General features: G+C 43.4%; 1 protein-coding gene and 1 long non-coding RNA gene across 4 annotated transcripts in view; one reads left to right on the top strand and one right to left on the bottom strand.

The window, feature by feature from the left end:
* LOC123376805 overlaps positions 1-1,301 on the top strand; it is a 34,699-nt gene extending 33,398 nt beyond the window's left edge. The window contains exon 3 of the long non-coding RNA XR_006581961.1: positions 1,058-1,301. This is a non-coding gene — a long non-coding RNA (uncharacterized LOC123376805). The remainder of the gene's footprint in view (positions 1-1,057) is intronic.
* CELF2 (CUGBP Elav-like family member 2) overlaps positions 1-23,657 on the bottom strand; it is a 451,780-nt gene that overhangs the window by 67,267 nt on the left and 360,856 nt on the right. For all 3 annotated transcript variants that reach the window (XM_045029015.1, XM_045029013.1, XM_045029014.1), the window contains 2 exons: positions 18,828-18,876; positions 10,027-10,161 (listed from right to left, as the gene is read on the bottom strand). In XM_045029015.1, coding sequence (XP_044884950.1) covers positions 10,027-10,161; positions 18,828-18,876 — 184 coding nt within the window. The remainder of the gene's footprint in view (positions 1-10,026; positions 10,162-18,827; positions 18,877-23,657) is intronic.

Here is a 23,657-nt window from a genome sequence, read left to right as displayed (position 1 = left end):
TGAGTTCACAGCTCTTTCCAACCATTGTTTCAGGATAAAAACAATGTTTTTATATATAGCTATATATCTATATCTCTATAAAACTTTCCTTCTGCAAAATCCAAATCTGCCATGCTGGGGATGCTGCCGTGAGAATGGTAGGGATTACTCCTTTTACATAGTGTTCAATCAACCTGTAGAATTCATGGCCACAGGTGGTTATTTGAGATACATACAGACAGCTTTATAACCATTAATAACACTGCAGCTATGCATGTTAAGATAAGACTAATCAAATCTCATGCTTCAAGAAGGATTTCCACAGCCCCTCACCTCATCATATAAAACACTGTATAATTGCCTAAGGCAAGGAGCATGCTTCCTCTGAAGCATCAGCTATCGGACATTGCCAAAGGCAGCCTGGTTGGACCTGATGAACCAATTCTCTGATCTGCTATGGCAAGTCCTATGCTCCTTAGATGGCCAAGCCCCTTGCCTCAGCAATTCTCTTACTACAAATAGGAGCAGTGGAGCTCAGTTGGGGGGCAGAGAGGAGGGTAGGTGTAAGAGGGGGAAGAGGAGAGGAAAATATAGTAACAAGAACATGAAGACACAACTTTTTGTTGCCAAGACAACATGGAAATTAATTCCCCTTAAATCACCAAGTGAGTATCAACAAAAATCATTTTGTAAATGTGGCCAACCTGTAATTCACCTTGCAATTATTTGTTATCTCTACTTTCAAAATGTCAGGGATCACTAATAGAAAAGAAAGGGGATGAATTTCACTTATTTCTGTAAGGCTGCCTTCTAACCTGCTAGAACAGATAGATCGACTGGGAAAAGGTTTCTTAAAGTAATTTTCTCCTACTGAGGGAATCGGAGGGAAGCAGGTTGCCCTGCCACAGTACAGATTTTGGAAACACATCTATTACACTGGTCATCTCCATTGAAAGGATATCTAAACTCAGATGTTTTGTCTTTTCTCACAATTACAACAGATTTTAGAGAGAACTGGCAAACCTATCACCAATACATCTCTAATGCCTCTCCCCTCTCTTCCCTCCCCAAATACCAGGAATCTCTGCTCCAGGATGATTTTCAAAAGCGCTAAGTTTTGGCCTAACTGTGCTCCCATTGAAGTAAATGATGATTTATTTAGGCCACCATTGATATCCTTTGGAGCTGCCACCCCAGAAGCATATGCACAGTACTCCATAAGAATGTCTATACAACCTTGACAAGACTTGTGAATGACATAGGAAGCAGAACATTTTCAAACGTGATTTCACCTAAATAAAACTAGCCTGTTTTTCAGAGAACCCACAACTCCCAGTGAAGTCAATGCGAGCTGTAAGGACTACAGACATCTATGAATCAGATCACTTTTACTTACGTGGCTAAAGGTGGAGTTAAGAATGGAAGTTTGAAAAAACTGGCCTGAATGGACTTAAACATCAAATAAAGAATCAAATTTATTTAAAAATATCTCAGTGGCTTTTTATCAATCTACTATTTCGTGACCTAGAAGAAATTTTGAAAGCTAGATAAGAGACTGGGATACTCAATTCCCATTAAATGTTGTTTTCAAAATCTCGGCCTCTGGCTATACAGATTGCGGTCTGGTGATTGTATTTTGCCTTTCCAAATTCCAAGTTCAACTGGATACAACATTCTTCTTCACTTCTTCTCCTAAATGATAGGGGTGTTGTGTCCAGTCGATCAGCTGCCACATTTCATCCCAGAGGTGAGTGTACATCAGTGACTGTTGAAGCGATCCCTGAGCGCAGCCTATTTAAATTTGTAAAGTGCTTTGGCGTCTCTGGGAAGAAAGGCACTATAGAAACAGAAGACATTGTTAAAATGAAAACTTACAAGCAATTTGGAACAGGTCTATAAAGGGAAAGGATCTATTCATATCCAATTATTTCTGGCTGGGTTTGCACAGGAGTTTTCCGTGCCTAAGAATTCCTCTGGTTCACACATTAGTGTGTTTCATTAAACGTAAAACTTGGACAAGTAGTATAGTGTAACCTGTACAAGGGGCCATCCTAATTAGGCAACCTTCCATCTTAAGAGACCACTCCAAAGTATCCCCAAATGTACTGAGTACAATTATGCAACATATTTATTGTAAGACGGAAAATAGTTTATGGCACAGATAAGAAGGGGATGGATCACTTGATGATTACCTGGTCTGTTCATTCCTTCTGAAGCAGCTGGCATTGGCCACTGTCAGAAGACAGGTCACTGGGCTAGATGGACCATTGTTCTGATCCAGTATGGATGTTCTTATATTCTTAGATTTTTGGTATGCCCCTGGGTAGTTGCTTACTGGAGGGATTACTCTATGTTGTTTTCTACAGATCTGTAGCCCTGAGCATGAGTGCAGAAAGCATGAGAAAGGATGGTGCAGTGATTAGGTAGTTAGCCTAGGACTTGAGAGATGGGTGCCACTCCTTGCTCTACCACAGACTTTCTGTTTGACCTTGGGCAAGTCACTCAGCTGCTCTGTGCCTCAGTTCTCCATCTATAAAAACAGAGCTGATAATATTTCCCTGTTGTGAGGCTAAATATATTAAAGATTGTGAAGTGCTTTGAGATCCACTGATGAAAAGTTCTACATCAGAGCGAAGTAGTATTATTACTATCTCAGCTCAAATGAAAGAAGGGTTTTGGTGAAAGATGTTGGACCGAGAGCCCTGGAAATTGAAGCCATCTCTTTATACACATCAGAGACACAGCAAGGTAACAGCAATGTGCACTTCCCACAATGCTCTGTCAATGTGCTGGAATCGTGGCCTTGAGTGGCTTTATTCACCTAGAGGTCAGAAGACAGGTTCAATTTCTCATTCCCATTGTAATGGCAAAAGGAAAAAAAAATCCTTGGGAGAAAATCCTCTGAAAATCAGAGTCCATGAAGGTGTCTCACAGTTGGATACCCCAAATCACTAATGAGGTTGGAAAATGTAGGCCCCAGTAGTTGGAATTTACATAGAACCAAACTAGAGTTAGACCCACACTGAAGACCACTTTCCATTGGCAACCCGAGTGACCCACTTTCTAGAAATGGGAAGTTTTGTCAGTTATTGTCCTGCTTCAAGCCAATCTTTCTAGGGAAAGAATGTTGAAAAGATGTAATGAGGGCAAATCTGATATTTAGCTTTGTCATGGAGCGGCTAGAGAAAGAAGCTTGGGGTCTTGGTGCCTCAGTTTTATTCCCTCTCTTCTACTGACTTCCTATACAGCCTTAAGGAGATCGTTTAAAATGACAGTGTGTTGAAAAGACATTCCCCCCTCGTGAAACATTTTGAACTCAAAATTGTCATTTGAAATCTTTCATGGGAAAAGTTTGATTAGAATTTTCAAGTTTGATTCCAATCAAACATTTCCCTTGATTCAGTTTTTGATTTTTTTTTAAATTTCAAATGTTTGTTTTTGCCCTTCTCTCTTAATTTTCTGTTTTGACATTGAATGCGACATCATGAATAATGTCTAGGTTTTTTTGGCCCCCATTCCCCACTCCCACATGCTTTTTCCTCCTAATTTATCAAAACTTCTGCAACTTTTGAAAAGTTACATGGTGGCAAAAGGACAAATGAAACTGTAACCTTGCCAGAGTTTTCAACAACCTGAAAAATGGCAGAGTGGCAAACCTGTAGTATAAAGGGCTTTGAAATCCTCATATAAAAGGCACTATCAAAGCCTCCCTTCAAGAAGCTGAACATATAGTCTCAATAGTGTTGTCTCCCACCCCATGTAGACTGAGGATATGTCTAATTAAAAACCTGCAGCTGGCCCAGGCCAGCTGACTCAGGCTCGCAGGGCTCCGGCTAAGGGGCTGTTCAATTGCAGTGTAGACATTTGGGCTCAGGCTGGAGCCCGAGATCTAGGACTCTGCGAGGGGGAAGGTCCCAGAGCTCACGTTGCAGCCCCAGCCTGAATGTTTACACCAAAACCAAACAGTACCTTAAGCCAGAGCCCCATGAGCTCAAGTCAGCTAGCATGGGCCAAGCCAGAGGTGTCTATCTGCAGTGCAGACATACCCTTAGGAGTGCCAGGCTAGCTATAAACCCAGATCACCTTCAGGGGAGGCACATTATGTTACTTCAGCCTTGCAAAGCTGCTCTGAACATCGGTCAGAAAATCTCCTGTTCCAGGCACAGAAACTAGTCACCTGTTCTTTACCATAAGTCGGGGTGGCCAACCTGTGGCTCCGGATCTGCATGTGACTCTTCACAGGTTAATATGCGTCTCCTTGCATAGGCGCTACAGATGCTAACTTTCCAGTGTGCTGGGGGGTGCTCGCTGCTCAACCCCCTGCTCTGCCACAGGTCCTGCCACCACTCCACCCCTTCCCCCAAGGTCCCTGCCCTTTCCCCCGAGCCTGCCATGCCCTCGCTCCACCCCCCTCCCCGCCAGAGCCTCCTGCGCACTGAAAACAGCTATTTGTGGAGGGCGGGAGGCATGGGGAGGGAGGGAGAGGCACTGATTGGCAGGGCTGCTGGTGAGCGAGAGGTGCTGGGGGGGAGGGGGGGTTAGTGGATGGGGGGCTGCTGACGTATTACTGTGGCTCTTTGGCAATGTTCACTGGTAAATTCTGGCTCCTTCTCAGGCTCAGGTTGGCCGCCCCTGCCATAAGTGATAATGTCTGTTTTAAAGAACAGATAGGAATGGTGTGGGAATCAGCCCAGAAATTCAGCTTTGCAAAATTCCATTCATCTGCAGTAAGTAGGAATTGTTTGTTTGTGTGTTTTAAAAAAGAAAAAAAGGGCAAAATATCATTGTTCATTTTTTGCATTCCCTATTACCAGATTTTTAACAGCACTCTAAGCATGCACTTGCCTGACTTGCTTAATATTGTCATGTTGAAATCAGACAAACAAGACTTTAAAAGCTGTGGCAATACGCATTTAGAGACCTTATCAAATGCACATTTTAGATCTAATTGTCTTTACACATACTTAGCAGGTTCGTTCAATGCATGCTCTTGACCCAATTGACTACAGTGTCTGTTATATAAATCTGTACTTAGCAATACATCTCTGTAAGTTGCTATATGGAGCTCCTGTGATAAGGATAAGAGGATTTTATTATTATTATTATTATTAACTAATACTACTTAGCAGGAATATAGTGATTTTGACCTACTGATCTCAAAGCACTTTACAAAGGTACAGTAGACCCTCAGCATTATGAACACCAGAGTTACAAACTGACCAGTCGACCACACACCTCATTTGGAACTGGAAGTAAGCAATCAGGCAGCAGCAGAGACAAAAACAAATACAGTACCATACTGTGTTAAGGGTAAACTGCTACAAAATAAAGGAAAGTTTTTTAAAAATTTGACACAGTAACGAAACTGTGTTTGTTTCATTTAAATTAAGGTTAAAAGCAACACTTTTCTTCTGTGTAATAAAGTTTCAAAGCTGTATTAAGCCAATGTTCAGTTGTAAACTTTTGAAAGAACAATCATAACATTTTATTCAGAGTTACAAACATTTCAGAGTAATGAACAACCTCCATTTCCAAGGTGTTCGTAACTTTGAGGTTCTACTATAAATGGGAAAACTGAGGCACAAGAAGAGATTAAGTGAGTCTCCTGGGGTCACACAGCAAGTCAGCAGCAGAGCTGGGAATCAAACTCAGGTTCTTTGGGCTACCATTTGCATGTTCCATCCACAAGCTGACAGCTGTCTGTGTTGGCAGTAGTGTTCTGGTAGACAGATCACAGGGCCAGGAGATTTTGGTTTCTTTAAAAAGTTCAGAGATTTCTGGAAACCCTTTTCAATAAGTGATTTAAAACCTTAATCATCCCAGTCAGTTCGCTTTTGCTTTGACATGACAATGGGGTGTAGTGCAGGACATCAACAATGGGAATTTTTAAAAAAGTGGTTTAAGCTGGAGGCTGAATCCCTCTACCCGTAGAACAGATACAGGAAAGGCATTGGCAAGATTCCCTATGCAGTCATATGAACCTGAGTTGTAGTGGTGAGAGAATAGGACAGTCTCCATACCCCTCAGTCCTCAGGTTCACTGCTTAGACAGTCAGTTGTGTTTTCTTTTCTTAAACAGACATCCACCAACAGGGAACTGTGCTCCACATCAACTCACTAACTTCACATGGGCTGTGAAACAGCCATCAGATGGTAATGACTTTTGGCCACTATCTACTCACTGTACCTAGGTTGCGGCCAAACCAGGTACAGATGGAAAAAACAAACCATTTTTCAGTTTCAGGAGCAAAGATCAGTGGGAATAAAGTGACTAAATGGAGACACTAGAAAGGTCATTTAAAATACATTGCTCCATCACTGAAACTTTGTATGATGTCTTTAGGCTACTTTTACACATGAGTTTCAAACAGCTGGCAATACAAATTTGGAGTGGAAATGCGGATGGACCTTTATCTACAGTGGCAGAATAGGTGTGAATTTATTAGACCCATATCTACTCTTGGCTTGAAACTACACTATCAACAACCAGCTCAATCTCTCTGTCTCCTTATCTAAGCACCTATATCACACTCATCACAGAGTGTTACATTTTCCTTTACCATTGTAGACAGGCATTCTTTTTCCTGTTCAAACTGTGAGGTAATCCTAGGTCTACCCTACAACGTTATAGTCTAACGTTGCTATACTAGCAACAAAAGTGTTGCTACTCTTCCGTGAGCAGGTTCCAAAAGCTGACTGAAAGCTTTCATTCCTTACTAAGAGAAAAATAACAGCATAAAACTGAATTGTTCTGCCTAGCACTCTAGTCAGTAGCTGTCCTTTGGAACTGAGAATTCACATCTGTTAATACTAAAGATTCCTTCCCTAACACATTTTACATAGCTCCAAAGTTTGCATAAATACCAGTAAATGTGTTTTTTCATGCTCTTTATTTCTGAGGTATCATGATATGCTAATTTTTAAGGCAAGCTGATTGAGAAGAAGATGAAATAGTCAAGCTGTGGGCTCTTACACATGGGAAGAAAGATGGTGTGGGGAATTTAACATACTGGAAACAGTAACATGAATGAGAATCCATTTAAATGTTGGAACTTGTTGCAGGATTTAATTGTATTAATTTTCCTTCTATTTTTAAAGAAACCGATTTGGGTTCTATGCCACGCAAGATTCCTCCCACCCAAAGCTCTCCTGCAGCACTTCAGTTCAGTTCTTCAACACTCGGCACTTTCCCAGTGCTTGGTTTTCTCTCTTGATCTGATGGTTTTGTGACGTTGACAAACATCTGCCTGGAAACTGGGCTATAGCATGGGTGTAGAAAGCAATTCAAGTTTCACAGGCAGGAAACAAAAGAGCCTGGTATCATATTATTGTGAGTGACTGTGAGAATAAACTCAAATATTAGAGAAGCTATAGCTCCGCTAAGCCAATACATCCCAATACCTGTTTGAGTGTGACGTACCTGGAACACGCTCTTCGGTCTCCAAAGGTGAAAGCTCTGCACATTAACCTTAAACTACTACAACATCTGCTCAGTGGGCTACACTGCAATACTCAATCAATTTGCAACTGGCGATAGCAATTGCCACCTATTGAGGAATAAAAATACCCCCATCCTACCCTTTCCGGTAGGCTCTCGTGATCTGGGATTATGATGGAAAACCTCTATTGAACAAGATTTGGGGAATACTTGGATACCCACTACCTGGCTTCCGCTCCTAAATTATGCAGAGGGGTCAAATAACTCTTGTATGACTCAAAGACTTGATTCTCTAGTTTATAATCTAGTCTAAATATTTAAATAGTTATCCAGCAACTCCCCACTGCAGGTTTATTTTCCTGTGGCCAAGATTTAAAAAATAAATAAAAAGAATATCTGAAGTTAGACTCCTAAGCCAGGATCATGCAATTTCTTGACAGTCATGCAGCTGTGGGATGAGAGTCTAAGTCCATATAATTGTAGGCCCTGATTTTCCTCGGCCAACTGTCACAAACACAACATATGGTTTTCCATTAATTTACAGAGCATTTTTTCAGTGAGTGATTTTTTTACCCTTATTTACATGGAGATGGTACGGCCCCTGCTTTCCACCTTCACAGACGACCTACTGACACCCAGTTCCCAACCTATTCTGTGGACTTTATATCCATTGTGGACAAACTGCTGCTCAGAATAATTTAAAAAAAAAAAACCACAAGTGGCTGCACATATAGAAACCAAAGTCTAAAAGAAACAATATGCTTCAGAAGTTAAAAAAAACCCACAAATTATTCTGTGTTTTGAAAATGTAATAAAATGCATAAACTGTGATTCCTATGTACTTTTTTCATGTTTAGAGGGGGGAAAAATATCCAAAACAGAATGATTGAGTTTTGCTTCTCCTTAATAAAATTAACAGCCCCACATTTTAGAGTATTTTTTTACTCCCTGTGTCTTTAAATTGTGGTAGCTGATATTATGGCACTGTTCCCCTAAGGCCGACAAGCTTGCCCTGATCCTCTTCCCAATTCAATTCCATATGTCATTAGCTGGTGGGAAGGATTGTTCTGTCTGAGTAATTCCAGGTCAATACAACAAAGGCTTAATATGCAGCAGGGGCATTGATATAGATCTGCTTTTCTTTTTATTATATATTTTCAAGAGCCTTTTCCAGGTACAAAATGCTATATGCTGCATATCTAACGAGGTGGAGGACGGGGGTGATCAGGTATCAAAGTCTGCATTGCACTTAATTTCCAACCCAATAAAATAGGAGTCTGGCATGTGGTCCAGAACCTGGGTCTTTCATATGACTGCACTATGCACTGCTGTTTGGCACGCCTGCGCTGGCTCTAATTGGACCTAGGGACTTGAGCTAAGAAAGCTCCCTTTATGAGTTCTGTCTGGGCAAAACTCTAGGAGTTAACCCCTTTATTCCAGAGGCAATATAGAGCCACATTTTACATATGGTTACAAAGAATGCGGGGGTAGAGGGATACTATAGCATGGAGCAGGGCCGCCCAGAGGGGGGGGGCAAAGTGGGCAATTTGCCCCAGTCCCCGGGCTCCGCAGGGGCCCCCAAGAGAAGAGCGGAGGCTCCCGCCTCCGCCCCACTCCTGGAGCCTCAGCGCATCAAGCGCCGAGTCTCCAGCCGAGCCCCTGAGCTCCGCCCCGATCCGAGCCGCGTGGTGAGGGGGCGGGGCTGCGAGCTCCAACGGGGCCTGAGCCCCGACCCGCTCCGCTCAGAGCGGCGTGGGGAGGGGGCGGGGCAGCTGCCTCCGCTCGGCGTGGAGCTCACAGCCCCGCCCCCTCACCACGCGGCTCTGAGCGGGACGCAGCTCAGGCCCCGCCGGAGACGTGCTTGGGTAAGAGGCTGAGGCTAGGGCTGGGGCCGGGGCGGGAAGCGGGACCCGCCGCCACCGCCGCCGAAGCGCAGCCCGGTCTTCGGCGGCGGGGGGGCCCTTCTGTTCCGGGACCCGCCTCCGAAGTGCCCCGAAGGCCCGCGGCGGGGATCCCCCCGCCGCCAAATTACCGCCGAAGACCGGGCTGCGCTTCGGTGGTAATTCGGCGGCGGGGGGCTCCCGCCGCGGGTCTTCGGGGCACTTTGGCAGCGGGTCCCGGAACGGAAGGGCCCCCCCGCCGCCGAAGACCCCGGGCCCCCGGAATCCTCTGGGCGGCCCTGGCATGGAGCAGTTTGTGTGACTCCAGGTGCCATAAACTAGTCATTTGTTTTCCCTGTTACAAAATACGAGTATGTATATATGTGTGTGTGTGTGTGTGTGTGTGTGTGTGTGTGTGTGTGTGTGTTGGGGGGGGTGTCTTTGATTTTGTGGTAGGGAAAATAGGAGATGTCAGGGTTCAACGGTACCTTTTCAATCTGACAAACAGCGCGATAACACAAGTTAATATGTTGGCACTGAGACCTTTCTGACATTTGAAATAAAAGGTGATAATTTCAGTCACTGTGAAAAGTTCATGTGGGTAACTCGGTCACGTGGGACATATTACAGCGTAGCCTCTCGCTGCAGACAGTGGCTACATCTACCCTGACTGTGACATATAGCTCCAATTAGCACTTAAGGAAAGAGACTTTCTAGACTGCACACTCACCTCGGCTCAGCCCGTCAGGTCCCCGAAGAATTCGGCATTCTTCTATCTGGCCGAATGGAGAAAACATCACCCTGATATCATTCTCATTACACTTCTTCGAAACCATTCCTATGAACAATTTTCTGTCTTCCACAGCTAGAAGATAAAAATAATGAATGAGCAAAGGCCATTTCATCTTTTTCCTGTGATCAATGCTTCATTACCACATCAAACCAAGCTCCAGTCATGTGAGTCTGGCTCTGCAACTGAAGACAAGTCCTAAGGCAAACACTTTATATTTTCAACCCTTTCCCCCTCTTCCTCCCTGAATCTCTCTCTCTCTCTCTTTTTGTGGGTGCTATTGTCATATTAGTTGCATGAATAAGACATTTTTCATCCCCCTCCCCATCATGATTTCTAAGGGAAAGAAGCATCCTGTGTCAGAGACTCAAGATATTTTTGCATAGATTCTAATTTGAATATGTTCCCTCACTCTCCCCCACCCCATCTCCCAAATGTATGAAAGGAAGCAAGACAGGCAGCGGGTGGCGGTGGTGGTGCGAAGTGCACATAATAAAATGAGTTAATGAAAAATACTCTGCAAAAACATTCTTATATGAAAAGGATCCTAGCTTTCCATTTCAACCAGCTGTAATGCATGGCACTCAGAAGCAGGTTTGTAGTGACTGCAATGGGAAGAATAATGCATTAAATTTTCCTCTCTTTTCCCATAATGACACAGTAGTCTCTCTTCAAATGGACACAATGTATGTTCCAGGGCAGCACTTCAACAAGGGGAGTGCATATTACTTTCCAAAAGTCAAATCTTTTGATTGGTAATGATGCTGAGTTTGCAAGAATACAACAGGCACTTTGCCAAAGAGATCGGTAGATTATCTCCTTTTTATATCGTCCACACGGCCAGCGTAAAATAGGTCGTTCTAGTTGGGTGTGTATGCTGGCTCTGAAGTTTAACAAAAGCTCAAGCCATACACTGGTGTCAAAGATGGAATAAACTGCAATAACCCCACTCCGAGCTGGAAGACTTAATGCTAACTCACAATCTCCCCTATATTAAAAAAAAATCTAAGGGCTTATTATATGGTACATATAATGCTCCTTTCTTCTGCTATTGAAATGGCATGCAAATCCAATTCACTGATAATGAGCAGATTGCCAGAATTTTGCAGGAAGCAAAGACAGACAGAAAGCTTTATTCCAGAGTATCTGTGGTGCACTTATTTATTTCTATTGTGCAAATTATTTTTTAATGAAGTATTTTCATTTCTGTGCTTATGAAAAATGAATCTTCCTTTGCACCCTGACCCACCCTGCATGTATTAACATGTGTTTGTCAAACAGAATAAATTGCAGCTGAGAAGGAAGAAACCTATATATTTTCCATGGGATTTTACTGGTATTGACACTTTTTGTGCTCTTAACATAATTTCAGCGATAAAAACAGAGGCTAATGTTTATTGAAGACAGAAGGGGTATTTGGAGTAATTTTTTTTTAACTGGGTAGTACTTCTTTACTGAATGGTTAAGAAAGGCATTCTGCTATTTTACACAAGCAAGCATAGAGAAAATGCATTTTCTAGAACCCCAAAAGCTAATGGAAATGCTTTTTTTTTTTATTTTATTTTTTTTAAAAAAGAGAATTTAGATGTAGGTTGGGTCCATGATAGTGCTCGATAGGGCATGATTGTTTTACCATTTATTACATCTATGATTACATATATTAATCAATTGTTCATCCTTTATAAGCAGAACCATAATATAAAGTGCGACCCATATTTTTTAATAGGTATTTGTACTAACAACACCCATTTTACAGATGCTGAAACTGAGACACAGAGAAGTCACGTGGCCTGTCTAGAGCCACATGGTGATTGAGCTCCCATCTCCATGCTCAATCCTACAAAGGACACTGCCTCAGCCAATTAAGCAACTGCACTCTAGCCCCAAAGGGTGTCCCATTTGCTCCTGCTTACAGGGAAGGGTGAAGACTTTTTATCTTCCAGCAGAAGATAAAAAAATAAGGGACCTTAATGGACGCAGGGGATCTCTTCCTCCAGCCTACAAAGAAAAGCGGAAGATGCTACTCTGCCAAACAGCCTCTTAACTTCCCCGCCCCCAAAGTCAAATGCTAAGATGTTTGTTAATTTTCCAGACACTAGCAGATGACAAACTCCCTACTGGCCTCCTTCACTTTCACTAGTAAATCTACAAATATGCCATTTAACTAAAACGATTTTGCAGGTTTTCAGCTGGAGGGTGATTTTATAGTAAATTAAACACCCAGCTCCCGTGTCCTGTACATCTTCAAAATGCACATTTCAAGGAAAATGCTCAGTGTACAGAAGACATATTGGTAGGATGACATGCCTCATATCCAATGCTGTTTGGTACTGCTGATCAGTGGTAAACTTTAAGAAATTTGTAATTTTATCTTGGCTAAATGCCTAACCACGCAGTATGTTTAAAGGAGCACTGCCAAGATGAAGGCGCCTATGCAGTTTTTACTCTGTTGTAAGGCATGATATCAATTTAAAACAATACAATATACTTTCATGCAGAGAAAGGCATGATCTATTCCTATCAGCATAGGATGGGAGCCACAAATTCCTGGGTTCTTACACTGATTATCTCTGTGCTCTTGGGCAAGTTACTTAACCTCTCTGCCTTATTCTTTCCAGTATGAACAAGAAGTGTTGTGGGGATTGATAGTTAAAGTGCTGTGAGGACTACAGGTCATTGGCAGGGGAGTGGGGTTCTCTACAGTAAAACTGGAGGCAGCTCACAGATTTTGTCTGTGTGGCTGGCAGTTTCACACTTCCAATTGGCACAAAACCAAACACCTTATCCCTGCCCCTTCCCCTGCTCTCTATATTCCCCCTCCCTCGGTGGCTTGCTCTCCCCCACCCTCACTCATTTTCACTGGGCTGGGGGAGGGGGCTGGGTTGCAGGAGGGGGTGAGGGCTCCAAAAGGGGGTGCGGGCTCTGGGGTGGGGCCAGAAACGTTGCAGGGAGTTGGAGTGCGGGAGGGGGTGAGGGCTCCGGCTGGGGATGAGGGGCTGGAGTGCAGGAGGGAGCTCCAGGCTGGGGGATGGGGCTGGAGAGACGCAGAATGTGGGAGAGGGCTGCAGGTTGAGGCAGCAGAGTTTGGGGTGTGGGAGGGGTGAGGGCTCTGGGCTGGGGCCGGGGATGAGGAGTTTGGTGCGCAGGAGTGGGCTCCAGGCTGAGGTCGAGGGATTCGGAGTACGGGGGAGGGGTTGGGGTGCAGGAGGGGGTGAGAGCTCTGAGGTGGGGCTGGGGATGAGGGGTTTGGGTTCAGGAGGGGGCTCCGGGTTGGGGTGTGGGCTTACCTCAGGTGGCTACTGGTCAGCGATGCTAAGGCAGGCTGCCTGCCTGTCCTGGCTCCATGCTGCGCCCCGGAAGCAGCCAGCAGGTCCGGTTTCTAAGCAGGGCGCCGGGGACGGGACTACACAGCACGTGCTGGTCTCGCCTGCAGGCACCCCCCGCTCACCAGCTCAGAGCCGGTGCTTGGGGCAGAGGCAGCACGTGCAGCCCGGTGGGCCCCCTACCTAGGAGCCGGCCCTGCTGGCCATTTCCGGGGTGCAGCGCGGTGCCCCAGGACAGGGCTTTTAATGGCCTGGTCGGCGGTGCTGCCTGGAGCTGCCAGGTCCCTTTTCTACCGGGTGTTCCAGTCGAAAACCAGACACCTAGTCACCCCACTTTAACCATTAGAGGTTGCTGTGCCACATACAGGGCCACCCGGGGGGGGGGGCAAGTGGGGCAATTTGCCCCATGCCCTGCAGGGGCCCCCACGAGACTATAGTATTCTATAGTATTGCAACTTTTTTTTATGGAAGGGCCCCCCAAAATTGCTTTGCCCCAGGCCCCCCGAATCCTCTGGGCAGCCCTGGCCACATATGTTACAGGTTAGCAGGTGCTCAGAGTTGAGCAGAGCCCCAGAAATGGTGCATGCAGCGGGCAGGGCCCGTAACCGGGGGTGGGGAGGGAGTGCGGGGAACAAGCGAGGCAGCCACCCAGGGCGTAGAGCCCTGGGAACGGAGAAATAACTAAAAAAAACGGTAGGGGGTGCAAATATGCTTGCTCACCCCAGGTGCTAAAATGCCTAGTTGCGGCACTGACCATGGGACCAGGCCTCCTTCCTCTGATCTTGACAGCAGTGGCCTCACCTCCCACCACAGTTCAGGAAAGTGCAGAGTTAATGGAGATAAGACCTCAGAGGAAGCCCCATCCCATGCAGGTTAGACACAGGAGCTCCTGTCCATCCCATGCAGGGGTGGACAGGAGCAGTTCAAAATTCAGAAGACAGATAAAAAAGCACGATTTATTTATTTAAATCATGTTTTTGGGGGAGGAGTTCGTTCTGATGCATGGATTTTGGACTCAGTACTGCTGTCCGGCTGCTTTGCACTATTTTGGCAATGTAAAGCAGATGCAACCTGATATATAACCAGCCGGTTAACAAATGTATGGATGCTTTGCACTGCCGGAGCAGGACAAAGCAGCTAGAGTGTATCAGTGAATCAAGCCCATAAATGTACATTGGACTCAATCTTGAAGCTGTGTCTGCTTGGGTGGAGCCCTTGAGGAGTCCCACTGAAGTCACTGCATTGCAGTAGAAAGGCATTAGTGTCTCATTTTTACACTTCATTCAGTTTGCCTGGACAGTGAAAATTGACTAATTTTTTTTCACTTCTCTGTTCCCAGCCCATCATTTCAGTTATGGATTCTCGTATGTTAAAACCAAGGGGCTGTGCTTGGGATCACAGCACTACAGGAGAATGTTTAAACAATTAAGTAATGAAAAATGCTATTAAAGTTTGCTAAACTTCTCTCTTTCTTTCCTGAAGCTAAAATTCTATCAGGAAAATACATGACAGTGTCCCCTTAAGTGACTGAAGCTATCATATTTAAATATATCTAGAACACTGTTTCCTTCTCAGAATAAGTTGTCCTCTCCTTTAAGCCAATCAGGTAACGGTTAATTATTTAAGTACAAATGTTTTTTCCCCCTGGAGGGAAGGAAAAAAGATTTTTTTATCCTTATTTGTAAGATGGCAAAAAGCCCTAGTGTACAATCTGTCAAAGTCACACCTGGATCTGGAACTGCCTGAATTAATTAACAACTTTTCTATGTGTTAGTGCTGGCATATGGCATTTAATTACTGCTTCCAAATCTGCAAGTTTCTCCACTTAGGATTTCAAAACCATTTCTTCACCCTTTCAGTGAATCAGAAAGTAAGTCCAGGATAATGCAACGGAGAATTTTTCTTGGTTTCCCCAAAGTCTTGGCATTTTATAAAAATGGTCATATACTGTCCTCGGGATATCTGTCCTGAGGTCCATCATTAATGAGAGATGTACAGGAGGACAGACTAGAAGATATAATGGTCTCTTCTGGCCTCAAACTCTATGAATTTATGAGCACCGTATACTGCATACTTCATCTTTTCGAAGGAAGAACTTTTAGGGAGGGTAAGTTTATCGGCTAATTATTTTAAGTATCCTCCAGTGAAAGAAATTCATTAGCACTAAGGATGCTGCTCCATTTGCTCTAGCTGCAGAAGGCCTTGGGTACCATGAAGCTGATTACATTTTGCTGCATCTGCATAGGAGGAGATAGGACCTGAAGGCCAGTGTACGGTCATGCTCTGCAGAGGCCCACCTTCACCCTTCATACAGAGGGGTGGAGAGCAAGTCTGGAGGCTGCTACCCATATTCACCAGCCATTCTACCCTGCATAGGGGGACACAAAGGCTGAGAATGCCCTCAGACTGTAGGAAGTGGCGAGGTGCTGCTCCACAGCTATTCCATAACCAGGCATGTGCGGGAGATGTCTGTACCACATCACTCCTATAGAGGTCTCTGACTCAAACTTGGCTTCTGGAGGTTGATATGAGGATAAGTCAGCAGAGGATTGGCTCTTAAATGACACATAAAGCACAAGGGGGGGTGTCACAGTTCAGGGCCACTTCATGCAAGTGCCCACAAGTCTGGTCGCTCATCCAAACCCTCTTGCATCTGGAAGTCTCACAAGAAGCACGTGTGAAAGTTACTGTGCGTTCTGCTTCCAATTGGGGCAGAAATTCCCTTCCCATAATATTTTGGCACTGCAAGTCAAGCCCTGGAATTCAGAAGTGAGCAATTGTTTTTTAAAAAAGGACACTAAACAGAGCATTGCAAAGCCTTCACACAAATTTTGGTTTTGAGTCCAGAACTGGGCAAACTGTTGTCAGACCAGATCATCCAGCTTAATAGGCTTTTCAACACTGTCACTCAGCAAATACTGAGTCTTAGAAATCCTGTAAAATTACCAAGGGAACATCAGAGCTCATATCAAGCTTCATCAGGTTTCATCAGCCCTACAGAGAGGTTGGTAAACTCAAGAGAACTTCAGTCTGCGCTTGCTATAGTTCTCTTATGTCTATCTATGAGCTACTTGGAACTTTTGGTCAACAGGAGTCTTCAAGCTCTTTGAACTTTTAGAAGTTCTAGTTACCAATAAAACCTAGTTCAGTTCTGATGCATCGCTTCCCATGGTGAGAGAACAAACGGTTTAAGAACTCCCCACAAATGCTCAAACACTACCCATCACAAAGACCAACCCACCTTGGTTAGCTCTTTATCTCTTCCCCAGACCTCTCTCTCCTCCTCCGGAGCTCTTTTCACCCTGCATGCCCTGCTGATGGCATTCTGTTTCCTTCCAGTGTGCCATTGGCACAGACACATGCCCTTCTTTAGCTGCTGGCACAGTGGCACCCGGAAAACAGATACCAGCTGTTTCTCTTCATTGCACCTCTCTGCCCCCCCCCAAGCTACCAAACCTTTAGCTCACCTCCCACACCCTGGCTCTGATCCCACTTCCTGTATCTCTAAGGTGCTACGCTACATTCATCACCATAGCGGTAGCTTTCCTCTCCAGCTTCAAACAACAAAGAGTTCTCAACATTCTAAATGTGCATGTGAAAATTAGACATTGTTTGCTTTTCTTCAGAAGATTAATCTAAAGGAGGCCATTCCACCTGCTTACTTTCCTTTGGTCAGTTGGGACTTCTGTGCCTTCTCCCAAAATCTGGAAAACTTTTGGAGGAAAAAAAAAAGCAACTTAGCTGTATTTAGTGCGGGTGAAAGGTGTTGGAGAATGCCTTGGAGAGCAAGGCATTATGCATGGCACTGGTTCAGGCATTGCAAAATTCCCTACAGTGCTTCGCCAATGTGCTTGAGTCTTGTTCTGGGAGGACACCGTCTAGGGATGAGGGGGTTCATTTTTGGTCAATTCTCTATTGCACTTCTATTCTGTCCATGAGATTTTAGAGTGAAATTTACCATATGTAGAAGGGCGCATACAAGGCTTACGTTGGACTTCATTAGTTCATGGGGTCTTATGTAGTACCCTTGCAGAGGAGGAAAAAAAAATCGGCCATTGAAAGCATGATCAATACTTGGGGTGGAATCCTGGTACTCGTGAAGTCAGTGACAAAACTCCCAGTGACTTCAATGGGGCTAGGATTTCACCCAGTTTGCATACTCAGACTACTTGGCCTTTCTGCTGAGCATCCAAACAAGGTTGACGACTCTGTGCTAGTGGTGAGTGCTTTTTTGGTTTATGTTATGTGAACACCTCTCCAATAGAAGAGCAAGTTTCCCCATTTCCATCGGGGCCAGCCCAGTTCCGCTGTGCACCTGGCCAGTTTTTAAAGCCGTCCACAACGTGGAAAGGAGCACAGTACAAAGTTTTACGTTCCTTCTAAACTTTAGTCTGTGGAGAAGACTAAAAATGGGATGCAGTACAATTAGCAAAACCTTGCGGAGAGATTTAGAGCCCAATCATCATTTACATTTGCAGATATGTAGATCTCTAAGTGCATGGCTTCTGCCCTGATTACTAATTAATGAGGTGCAGAGATGCCTGTTGGAAGGCACCAGCTCTGATTATGTCAGCCTTATGGGGAAAAGAAGCTCTTGCAGTCTAAGAAGGAAGGTGATTTCTTTAACATATATTTTAGTAAATTATAGGAATGAATCAAGGGGGAAAAGATGTATAGATTTTTTTTAAACAACACACACACAGGCAGCCCTACCATCAGATTGTCTAATGCCTGGAATACGCAGATCTGATGTATTTTATAGATTTAGCACACTGTATATTTTGCACATCATATATATTCCTTAAGTCAATAAGCTATACTTTGAATAAATATTATTGTCATAATATTTATTTGAGAGAGGTCTACAGTACCCTACCTAAAACAAAAGTCAATATGGGTCTCATAATTAAGAGCAAACATCCAGTTTGATTTTAAATTGAGCCTAGAATCAGAGAAGCATCCTTATTTAGGAAGGGTGTTTAGACACATGCTTAACTTGAAGAATATACCTAAGTCCAATTCAGACAGTGCTTAAACACTTTCCTGAACATGGGACTTTCTCTTTCCACTCCCATGTTATTTTAATCTCAGACTGTTATCAGCATCAGATGTTACTGATTGCTAAGAAACTCCACAACTACTGTCAGCAGGATACCAACAAAAGACAAATACAACAAAGCCATGACACAGAGAATGCATAAGGAAGAGAGGAAAGAAACTTCCTCCCTTCTTTAAACTGAAGATAAATGGGAGTTCAAAGCAGGTCAACATTTTTCAGCACCTCTCAGCTATAGGGACACTTCCTTAAAAGGTTTTCGCTATTTTAAGAGAAAAGCATAAGCCATACCTTGCATTTGTTTTTTAAATGAAAAGAGACATACACACACATATTAAGTAGGAAATAGGATAATCACTTACCATTGGACTTTTCACTATCTGCGGGTTTCATCTGAATAGGATGATGCATCTAAAAATATAAATAAAAAGACAGTAAAGCAGGTTAGACAGTCACAAAGTCAAGCATTTTACTTTTATTGGCACTGCTGACTTTAGTTGCTCAGGGGGCTAAAACGATACACGATCAATATTAAACAGGCTGGCAAGTCAGAAAGATATAAATTTCAAATGATACCTTAATATTGGCTTTTAAATGAAAGTAAAATGTTAAAGGAGTATTTTATAACCAGCAAGTTTAAACCCCCACAATTTATTGGGCCCACAGGACTCATATAAACTTTAATTTGTTGTATTTAGTTTCAGAAGACCTCTCAAGTTACAGCCCTTGCTGGTTTATGGCATGCGTGATTTCTGTTTTACCAGCTTATAACTTTTCTTTTCTTGAGTTTGTTAACAACTAGCAGAACAGAGACAAAATTCTAAAGTAATCTAAGAACTGCCAGGCAGCAACTGAAACCTACACGTCTTGATTTGTTTGGTTTAACAAATGAACATTGGTTCGTGATTAAGAAGTGTGTGACAACAACTCATCCAGTACCAAAGGGGAAAAGATCTGTGATTCCCATAGCTGTTGCTTGCTTAGTGAGTGGCCTTCTCTTCAAAACACTGTAATCACTCATTCACCAAGCTGCCCTTAGGATGTGGCTACAATCCTGGTCTCATCAAAACTCCTAATGCACGTTTCTTTTTCAATCTGTTTCTGAACAATAAGCAAACTCCTGTGTGTAGCGTTATATAGCAATTAACGCACTGTGTTGCACACAAGGACAATCTACAATCTCACATTTGGAACGGCAGACTCTGCCTTTTGGAATGGGGCACTGCACCATGTCACTCCCCTGCAGCTACAAGACTTTTGATCTGAAAACACATTACAAAGCGGAGCCTTTTCTTTTTGTTTTTTACACCTTCCCCCAAATCTCCACCATGCACTCGTTTCTTAGCACAGTGCAAGCACATGACAGCTGTTAAGAGGATATCTCTGATGAGCTTGCAGAGCAATTTCAGTGTACAAATTCCCACTGCACCTCAGTGGTCATTTCTTATTGCTGCTCTCAAGCCTTAGGCACTGATCCTGAAAATTGTCCTGTGGGGAAAGACACCTGAGGTCGCATAGAGATCTACTGACTTCAGTGGGGCTCTGCACATGCGCTGGGACCTTAAGATGCAGAGCTCACTGAAAGATTGGGGCCATAGACTTTTCTCCAATAATTCCTCCACATTTCACACAGGCATGTTGAACGGACTGTATTATTATTGCACTTCGTGAACGCAACAGGGTTTGCGCTGCCTGAAACCGTCAACTGCTATTCCAGCTTTATTTTAAAAAGATGCCAAATATGGAATTGGAAAAAATCAACAATTAAGCAGAAGATGGGAACCACACAATCATGTCAAATGTGTTTAGAGCCAGAGAGGAAGAGAAAATGACTAGCACGTGTGGTTTTTGGTAGTGATATTTAGTTTTCAATGCTGTACTTGCTAGATTCCTTGGCAAGTAGAGAACATTACTGTGAATCTTCCATAGAATCTGCTCAAAGATCAGAATGTCCCCCAGTCCCACAAATCAATACACTCCTTGCACTGCTTGCAAAACCTCTTCTGTTTCATTCCCTAAGTGTCTTAAGGAACAAGCAGAGCCATATGGTGCATGTAGTCACCGGGATGTGTAAAATACTTCATTTTAACAATCCAGTTTTCTTTGATCCATTTATTTCCCAACCGGACTCTAACAGCCCAGTGCCTGTCTGCCATCTTTCTGATTTTCAACTAATATCTAAGGAAGGGGAATGTCTATTATGCTTTGTTTCCTTTACCTGATGTTTAATTGTTATCTTGACATCAGCAATATTAAAGGAGATTTAGGTTAGATATTAGGAAAAACTTTCTAACTACAAGGAGAGTGAAGCCCTGGAACAGATTACCTGGGGAGGTTGTGGAAACCCCTTGGAAGTTTTTAAGAACAAGTTTGATAAACATCTGTCAGGGATGGTCAAAGTATACTTAATCCTGCCTCAATGTGGGGTGGGTCGGGGTGAAAGGGGTGGACTAGATGAACTTGTGAGGCCCCTTTCAGTCCTATGTTTCCATGTGCACCGCAGGGGAATTTAAGTTCATGGGAATGTGGGAAAGTGCATTGCCCCCATCAAGGGAAAAATCAAACAAGAAAAAAGTGGCATAACTCGCTAAAATGAGCCCATTATCTGCATTGCCTCTTTGCTAAGCATTTGAAAGATGAAGTCATCAATGAGCTAAAGGAATTGTTTAGGGTGATGCAAGAGGGTGTAACTAGGAGCAATGAGCAAAGGAAAATTTAGGCCGTCTGTTCTAGGTATGTTGTCTGACATTAAGGTCTTTCATGTAGAACAGTCTCCCGAGGGAAGTGCTGGAATTAGCATTGCTTGGGTTATATCAGATTGACAAAGCCCTGGAGAACATGCAGTCATGAAAAACCAACTCAACCCACCTATTACACTAGATGGGGAAATCAAACTATCTTCCTGTATTTATTCAGCACTTAATACTTCAGCATCTAAGCAGAAAGATTTAGACCAGAGTTGGTTCCATCTGTAGTTTCTACAAGTTTATGGTTCTAAAATGAAGGATCTTTTTAGTTTCATCCTAGAGAGGTTAGACATAGAGGTCAATTGTGGATCAAGCTCATAAGGAAAGTGTTCTTTGTAGCAATTACCATCAAAAAGCCACAATCAGTTTGCACTTTATCACCCAGAGTCATGTTTTTTCAGGGAGCCCAGAACTATGGGTGGCCTTCTTACCCCTCTGCCTTAGCAACAGAGAGACTTGCTGGAGCTAAACTAAGGTTTGTCTTCACTATCGGGGTAAGTCGACCCAAGTTACGCTACTACAGCTACATGAATAGCGTACCTGGAGTCGACGTAGCTTAGGTCGACTTACTGCAGCATCTTCACTGTGCTGCGTCAATGGGAGATGCTCTGTGGTTGACTTATTTTATTCTTCTCGGAGAGGTGGAGTACTGGGGTCAACCGAAGAGCGCTCTGCCGTTGATTTAGCGGGTCTTCACTAGACCCGCTAAATCGACACCCACTGCATCAATTGCAGGAGCGTCGATTTCCCCGGTAGTGAAGACAAGCCGTGAGTGACAGCTCCCTGTCACCCCAGTCTGTTAGCCAACCATACAATTTCCTCTAAAGCTCTGCCAGCTTTTACTATGCCTTGCGGATAACACTTGATGCACCCTAGTTCCTGAACATCCTGGAAATGGGTTCTTCACCAGTAACCAGCCCGTTACTAGCTACTCTCAGAAATTACCAAGTCTGCTGTCTCCTGAGTGAGAGTTATGCACACCAGTCTGCTAGCTGAGCTGAGGAATCACACTTTTGTATTAATACACTGAGAAGAACTTATAGTAAAACCAAGAATAAGTTTATGAATAAAGAACAGATACTAAACAAAGAGAATAGGAACAGATGAGGTTACAAATAAAACAAAACAGGTAAATTCTAGTCCGGTAGAAGTAGGTTAACTCTAGCAAATTAATCTTCTCTGAAACAGCCTTTTCCCTAAAACCTTTTCTGTAGAGCTGGCTGGTATTCGGTCTGGAGCAGAGCTCTGTGTGGCTCAAAAGCTTGTCTCTTTTACCAACAGAAGCTTGTCCAATAAAAGATAGTACCTCACCCACATTGTAACTTTCGTCATGGCATAATTACCACTGATTTGCTATTAAGCCACTAGTTTGTCCTTTTAGCAAAAACAACAGTTCTACTCATGACTCAGTTGTGACTGTGGTTTGCACCTAACTTCAAAATTTCTCAATCAAAACTGTGGTCCTGTTTCTCTGCTCACCAAGCTGTAAATCAGGAGTAACTCCATTGTACTCAATCAAGTTACATTAGGGCCAACTAGCATGAGATCAGAATCAGGCCCTGTGAATAACCTGCAGAATATCCACAGTAAGGTGGGTACAAAACACAAAAACGGGCCATCTGGAGAAAAAAGGGTGGTAAAAAATGTTACCCTGTTAGTTTCCTTACATGAGCGGGCTCATGTTGAAGCTTGTTTAACCCTGGCCATCACCAATTGATAAGTTAGCAACCTTTAACACTAGATTCAATAAAACACGCCATTTATAACCTGAAATGGGTTTTACAGAGTCACTGGTTCGCATCTCATTATTAAACTCATTGCTGACCTCTAGAGACAGCTGCCGTGACAATACATATTATAAGCTCTCTACCCATAAAATATTTAAAAGTGTGTGTGTGTGAAGGGGGGAGATTGAATCTGGAAGAGGTGTGCAGTGAATAAGAAAATTAAAGGGGGCAGAGACAAGGGCTAAATAGGTACTTTCCCTTCCCTCTACAATGAGCCAAAGGGAAAATAATCGGAGCATTTTATATCTTGCTTGTATAACTGTAGGCTATAAAGTAATAAAATAGCTGCGCTTTCCCAGGTCCTCCAAAAGATTACAGATGATATAAACCTGTTTCAAATTAGATGCCACCCACTAGAATCATGTCATCTACTGAAATGAAGGATTTCATGTCTTATCAGAAAGCAGTTATTGTAGATATACATCAGAAAGCCATACACTTATGTATCTCCAGGTGAGTGATTTCTCAATATGTCATGCTTTCATAACTAAAAACAGTGGAGATGTTTTTTCTGTGGCTCGAAGGAAGCATTGCTTATAAACGTGCAGTACTTATGAGAATGATTTTGCAGTTAATAAATAAGGATGAAATAAAGTAACGCAGGTAAAAAAAAATTTGCACATCAATGACACCCTGAATGCAGCTCAGACCCCATGGC

Source organism: Mauremys mutica, chromosome 1, assembly GCF_020497125.1.
Source record: "Mauremys mutica isolate MM-2020 ecotype Southern chromosome 1, ASM2049712v1, whole genome shotgun sequence".
Lineage (NCBI taxonomy): Eukaryota > Metazoa > Chordata > Testudines > Geoemydidae > Mauremys > Mauremys mutica.
The sequence above is the reverse complement of the archived record's forward strand: the minus strand, read 5'-3'. Positions and strand labels throughout refer to the sequence as shown.